General features: G+C 37.6%; 1 protein-coding gene across 1 annotated transcript; it reads left to right on the top strand.

Annotated features, from left to right (window-relative positions):
• The first annotated feature begins 5,409 nt into the window (after positions 1 to 5,409).
• LOC110866892 (protein FAR1-RELATED SEQUENCE 4-like) lies at positions 5,410 to 6,372 on the top strand. Its single transcript, XM_022116036.1, has 2 exons — positions 5,410 to 5,613; positions 5,704 to 6,372. Exons 1-2 carry the CDS (start codon positions 5,410 to 5,412, stop codon positions 6,370 to 6,372), a joined length of 873 nt encoding a protein of 290 aa, XP_021971728.1.
• Positions 6,373 to 7,743: the final 1,371 nt, after the last annotated feature.

Raw genomic sequence — 7,743 nt, forward strand, 5'->3', positions numbered from 1 at the left:
CGCCACAAGTGGGTTTTCTATACATCCTTCCCCTAATTATACATACATACATATATATGTATGAGTTAACTTTCATTTTGCTCCCTGTGGTTTGGTCATTTTAACGGTTTTGCTCCAATAGTTTAAAAATAGCCATTTTCCTCCCTGATTTTTCTAACTTTTCTTCATTTTGCTCCCAGCCTCTAACTCCATCAGGGAGGAAACTGGCGACAAACTCGAAAGATTAGGGAGCAAACTGGCGACAAACTCAAAAGATCAGGGAGGAAAATGGCTATTTTTAAACTATTGGAGCAAAACCGTTAAAATGATCAAACCACAGGGAGGAAAACGAAAGTTAACTCTATATGTATATTAGGGATAATAATATACGTATATACTTTATCACATCGTATGTGTATGTGTATAAATACATGTATATTGTGTGTATATATTAGAGTTAGGATCCTAATAACTAAATACAAAGAACACACCATGTATGAGATCTCTATGAATGATCAAGAGTATAAAAATAGTCATGAACCTTCATGTATATCCTTATCGAAAGATAATACACAAAGAAATACACATATGAAACACCCTTACATGAATCCTTTAAACGAGACATGGACAACGGACAATCGGACATCGGACAAACCATACGAATAAATTTATATATTGACTAAATAATATATATAATCAAACCGATGTGAAATATCTTTTAAGCGCTATAACAAACCTAAAACGTCGTCACCGGCAATGATCGCCTTAGCGTCACGACGAGGAGCATGCACACATCCCGGATGACACTTGGTCACTTTCGACACGAAAATATATATTTATTCGGTTACTACGACGAAACACTAAAAATTTTATAATTTTTATACTCGACGATATATATATATATATATATATATATATATATATATATATATATATATATATATATATATATATATAGGGGCTGGTTAACGTACAAATGCGCTTATCGTACATTACGTACGCTACAATCTCAGCCGTCAGATCATCTTCCCGCATTGAAAATCGCATGTTGTTTTTTGTAACAATTTCGCATGTTGGTTTTTTAACATGCGATTTCTTCAAAATTACCACATGCGAAGTTGTTACAAAAACCAACATGCTATTTCATCAAAATTATCACATGCAAAATTGAATTACCACATGCAAAATTGTTACAAAAAAACAACCTGCTATTTCATCAAAATTATCACATGCGAAATTGAATTACCACATGCGAAATTGTTACAAAAAAACAACCTTCTATTTCATCAAAATTATCACATGCGAAATTGAATTAACACATGCGAAATTGTTACAAAAAAACACCTGCTATTTCATCAAATTTATCACATGCGAAATTATTACAAAAAAAAAAAACAACATGCGATTTTCATTGCGGGAAGATGATCTGACGGCTGAGATTGTAGCGTACGTAATGTACGATAAGGGAATTTGTACAGTACCCTTTACCTATATATATATATATATATATATATATATATATATATATATATATATATATATATATATATATATAGAGAGAGAGAGAGAGAGAGAGAGGGTCAGGATTTAGAGAGAACGGTGAAAAGTGTGAGAACGGTAAGAACGATTTTGGTGGTGACATATGGCATTGATGTTAAATTACACTAAGGGGTAATATTGTCAAAAAAATCCACTCACATGAACCGGGTGTTCAAAAAAACGCAATAAAAACACCCAATTCAGAAAAACGCCATGAAAAATAGCCAGTTACAACACCATAAAACACTCAAAAGCTATTTTTTGAGCTATAATTTACAACAGCTCAAAAAAACTATTTTTTAACGCCATAAAACACTCAAAAGCTATTTTTTTGAGCTATAATTTACAACAGCTCATAAAAACCTTTTTTTGAACGCCATAAAACTCTCAAAAGCTATTTTTTGAGCTATAATTTGCAACAGCTCAAAAAACCATTTTTTAACGCCATAAGACACTCAAAAGCTATTTTTTGACCTATAATTTACAACAGCTCAAAAACACCATTTTTCGAACGCCATAAAACACTCAAAGCTATTTTTTTGTGCTATAATTTATAGCAGCTCAAAAAAACCATTTTTTAGCCGCTCCTAATTAAAACGCCATAACAAAAAACTATTTTTTTGAGCTATACCATTTTTTTGAGCCAGCTCCCAATTAAAATGCCATAACAAAAAAAAGTTATATAATTTACAACAGCTCAAAAAAATAATTTTTTTGAACGCCAGAAAAACCATTTTTTTAGCCATATAGATTTTTTGAGCTCAGAAAAATCACCCAGTTCAGAAAAACGCCATTAAAAACTCAGTTGAAAACGCCATAAAACACTCAGTTCAGAAAAACGCCATGAAAATACCTAGTTAAAACGCCCAAAAAACACCTAGTTCAGAAAAATGCCATGAAAATATGCCATAAAACACTCAGTTCAGAAAAACGCTATAAAACCCAGTTAATTTTTTTTCGAAAAGTATATCAATAGTATATTCGTTGGAAAGATAAAAAAACGCTGAGTTTTATGGTGTAATTTTTTTCGAAATATAATCACATATAAAAAAGTTATTGTCATTTAAATATGACGGGGGGAAATGGCATGTGATTAGCATGTGCACCTTTGTTTGGATCTTCCTATTTTACCCCTCCTGGAAGTTCCAAGGCCCCTATTATTTACAAAAATGCCACCGCATCAAACTCAGCCACAAACCACTAAGATCTTGTGGCTGAGAATCGTTCTCACCGTTCTCACTCTTTTAGGTGTTCTCTCCTGATCCTGTTCCTATATATATATATATAGGATAATGCTCTATAAGAAACCCCATTATTTTAGAAAACTTAGCAAACTATACTTGTGGCTTACATTTAGCCACGTTGCACACATACCCTTACTCTTACTTTTTGCAACAAGGTTATATTAGTAATTTAACTTAACCACCAAGATATTTCCCCAATATGAATTGACATGTTCATTTATTGCCCATCATATCGTATGTACCATTCACCCTCCCCCATATTTCTTTTTCAATATTTCCTTTATATCTTCTTCAACATTCAACAGAAAAACCCCATTTCATATTATACTCCAAATTAGCAAGTAACTCCATTAATATCCATGGAGACAAATCCATCAACCTCCGAGTTAATGTCGCCGGTCCATAGTTTCCCCAACAGGTTCTTTAGCAGCGACTTCCATAATGATGAGGAATTTAATGCTCCAGGTTTGTCTATTTATGTAACTTAACTCTTCTCGAAGTTCTGTTTTTTTTTTGTCTTTTACAACTTTTTAATCGAATAATCCAACTATACTGCATGGCAATGTTCACCTGTTCCATTCGAAGCTTCTGTATACACTTATATGCCTGTTGATTGTTCGCGATTATCTGAAGTCCCTGTTAGATCACCGGATGTTGTGATCTCCAACAATTTCATGAACAGCGCTTTTCATGATGACGAGGTTATGGATAATGAACAAGGTTTGTTTTTCTATACATTGGTTTTGTACTTTTCTTCCCCAGATATGGCATAGTTCAAACATATTCCATAATGTTCACATGTAGCATCCCAAGATTCCCCTATGCAGTTCATGCCTGGTGCTGTTTCTGGATCATCTCATGGTCCTTCTCTGTTTGCTGAATCATCACGCGGCCCGTTAGACGGTTGTATATATTACATGGGAGCCCACTTTATTCTCATATCACAGATTTCTAACCTTTTGTCATGCCATATATAGCAGATTCCTAACCTTTTTCGTTTTCTGATGCAGGGCCATCGAATCCATACTTTGTTTTTGATACCCCTCAGGGAACCCGTTACTGGATTCCTAACGTCGCTGATAAGTTCATACCAGTGTGTGGGAAATCTTATCCAACTTTTGCGGATGTTCTTTCCATGTATGAACTTTATGCGTTTGAAGCAGGTTTTTCTGTAAAAAAAGGGCAAACTAAAGTCTGGAATGGAATTCCCACACACAAGTATCTTCGATGCTCAAAATATGGAAAACCACAACCCAAGAGGACTTTTGACACCCTAGATGAATCTTCTCTAAAGCCCCGGAGGACCAACTTCACATGGTGTGACTGTAAGGCAAGCATTCTAGACTCAATCTCGAATGATTCATACACAGTTCTGAGTTTCAATGATATTCATAATCATGAACTTGTTGAGAGTTACAACCGTGATCTTAGCAAGATATCACGGAAGCTGTCATTCTCCACCAAACAATTCATTCACAATATGAGTCTAAACCGTATCGGACCCATGAGAGCTTATAGATGTCTTGTAGCTTTAAAAGGAGGGCATCACAATGTCAATGGGACTCCGGTGGATTTTAAAAACTTTAGCCACCAGTTGCGAATTTTTATTGGTGAACGCGACGCATAAGTTTTCCTCGAACGCCTGCGTGAGCGCTTTGACAACCTACCCAACTTCTATTTTGATTACACTGTATCAAATGGAAAGTTGTCTTCTGTATTCTGGGCTGATGAGATTTCAAAGCTAAACTACAAAGCTTTTGGCGATGTCCTCGCCTTTGACGCAACTTACAGCACTAACAGGTTAGTCCCCCCCCCCTTAACATGTGTTAGGCCTGATCCCCAAGTATACAACCCTAACCCAAAAAGTTTTACATTTTGTTAACATCAAAGCAATTTTTTATTAATAGGTACAAGATGGTTTTTGTGCCATTCACGGGTGTGGATCATCATTTCCAATGTGTTACATTTGGAGCGGGTTTGATATCAACCGAGTCCATTGAATCTTATGTGTGGTTGCTTAAGGCTTTCTTGAAGGCACACGGTACTCAACCAACTCTCGTGCTAAGTGATCAAGACCCATCCATGCTACAAGTTGTTCCTATGGTCTTTACCGAATCACGACACCGTCTATGCATGTGGCATATAATGAAAAAACTACCCTCCAAGGTTAGCTTAATTTGTTAGCCCTTAACATGTGTTATTCAACATAACAGAATTTTTATATGTCTTTTCAAACTGTTTTAATCTAACACGTGTTAGTAACTCTTAACTTTTTCAGATCTCTGCGGACGTTCTCGATAACACTGATCTTCGGTCCTGCATTCACCGGTTGGTTTGGAATGTTTATATCAAACCTGAAACGTTTGAGTCTCGCTGGAATGACCTGCTACAAACATTTGGACTTCAAGACCACAGTTGGATGAACGACATGTACAACATCAAACATCTTTGGGTACCAGCGTACTTCAGGGAACTGCCCATGTGTTGCTTAATGAAGACCACTTCACGCTGCGAAGGCTCTAACGCTGCCTTCAAGGTCAACTCAACAAGCGCAAACACCCCTGTACAATTTATGATGTGCTTTGAAAATAGGGTAGACAGCCAACGATGTCGGCAACGTGTATCGGAGTACAAAACCTCATCCACGATGTTCACGGGCAATACTGATTTAGCGATAGAACAGCACGCGTTCGCCTTTTACACAAACGCTGTTTTCGCGCAAGTTCAAAAGGAGATAATTAAAGGGAAGTTTTTATGCTACATCACAAACCAAACCGAGTTTAGCAATTCCAGTCTTTTGATAGACGTCACTCATTTGGATAAAAGGAACAACATCACAAACGTCTATCAGGTAACACATGTTAGGCAATTTCATTATTACCCATCCTCTAACATATGTTAGATCTAAAGGCCTTTTTTTTGTTGTCTATGTTCCCAACAGGTTACGTATAACGTTGTAGACCAATCCGCCAGTTGCTCATGCAGGAATTTCACACGTATCGGATATCTGTGTCGCCATGTCTTTTGCGTCTATCGATTGAAAAATGTTGAAAGGATTCCACCCCAATACATAAACGATAGGTGGCGCCGAGATGCCCTCCCCAAACAGGTTTTTTCAATTTCCAGCCGATACGGAGTCAACCCACACGCACCGTCCGTTATACGGAATGAAATCCTCGACCTCGTTACTGAATGCGTTGATGTGGCCAGAACCGATGAGGATTCGTTGGCAAAATTGGTTGACCAACTCAGGGATTTCAAGATCAATGTGCTTTCCAAGCAACCATTGTGTACAATTCAAAATGAATCAAACGAGTGTGAAATGGAAGAAATAGTTGGGCAACCAATCAACATTCCAGTCGAAGTTGCTAATCCAGAAGTTGCACGCAATAAAGGATGTGGTACTCATACTCGCATTTCCGGGCCCGGTGAGAAGGCAAAGGCAAAACCACCAAAACGTCCAAAGCAGCTTTGTTTATGCAAGCGTTGTGGTCTGTATGTCGACGACCACGACTCACGCAACTGCGTTAAGGTGGCTGCAATGAAAGCAGCAAAGGCAGCTGCTGAACAACAAAGGCAGACCGCCCCTGGTGCCTCACCCTCTGATTAAAATCTTTATTTTCGTTTTCTAGTACTATGTAATGGGAGACTCTCTTCATTTTGGCCTTCTTACACACATGTAATAGTCTTTTAACATCCTCCTGCTCTTTTCTGTTACGTGTGTAAGAAGGTGGAACTTTTTTGATCCCATTTATCATAAATAGTCTTGTAAGAAACTCTATGGCCTTGGCCACTTTTGTGTTTGTAGCCCTACTTTTTTGTGGACCTCTGTTTGCTATTAATGGGCTTATCTTAATATTATATGCATTGATAATTGTGTTTTTGGTTTATATTTTTTACCATAGCATAAAAACAGATGCTTAACACATGTTAGCCCCCATAATTTGGTTTTTTTTAACTGGAAAGGATCAAAACAAACTGTGTTAACCACACCAATAGCTTATATATTAAGACACATCAGGTTATAGAATTAAACTTCACATCTAGCCAACTTAACCACACATTCTACTAATAGGTTACACCCCGCGTCTAAAACAATGGATCGACTACCGAGAAATGACATCAACCCATTGCCAAAAAAAATCATAATAAAATACCAACAAAACGACGTTGGTATGTCGTTTTGTTAAAACATAGGGTCATCAGGTTTACACATCTTTAACCACTTTCAACATCCTAACTACCCCTTATTATCCTCCATCTCTAACAAGCTTTTCATCATGGTGTGGCAAATTCCTCATCATGAAAGTACAGAGGAGAGGGGCTGCGCTCACTCTCCCATGGGTCATGGTAACACCAGGACTAGATTGTTTCGGGTGAGTATGGACACAACGGGCAACCACATAATTCATGGTCTGGATCCGTCAGCAACCTAACCAACTCATCTGGTAGCCCCTTCAACTTTTTAGCTTCTGGTAAAACGTGTTCCCTACGGCGTGACGTTTCTTGCGACACACCAGCTACATCAGCTACATTTTTGGTTCCGCTATCTGAAGCATCATCACCACAAGCTACTCCAGTTTTCACGTCTTCTCGCTTCTTGTGAAACACTTTTCTTTTGTAGCACACCCCGTACCGGCCCTCACATGCTTCCTTCCCCTTTTGCTTCCGCTTCTCCATGCCTGGTTGGGTAGCCGTGACCTTACCTTTACAAGGGTCCATCACATTAGCACACTTTTGAACCGCTAACAGTTTATGGTTTACTGAACTAGTGAAGTATTACATAATATAACTTTGGTTCTTCATTACACTACTTATAGAGGTTTTCCCTGGATACATTTAATATAGGTGTTTGTGACTTGACTTTGATGTGACCATAAGGGGCAAAAAAGCAATGGTTCCTTTTCCAATAAAGTTTTTTTATAGACACCAACCCCTATGTTTGTAGACTTCTGCCACCTACTTTCCCCAATTTCCAATA

This window comes from Helianthus annuus, chromosome 4, assembly GCF_002127325.2.
Source record: "Helianthus annuus cultivar XRQ/B chromosome 4, HanXRQr2.0-SUNRISE, whole genome shotgun sequence".
NCBI lineage: Eukaryota > Viridiplantae > Streptophyta > Magnoliopsida > Asterales > Asteraceae > Helianthus > Helianthus annuus.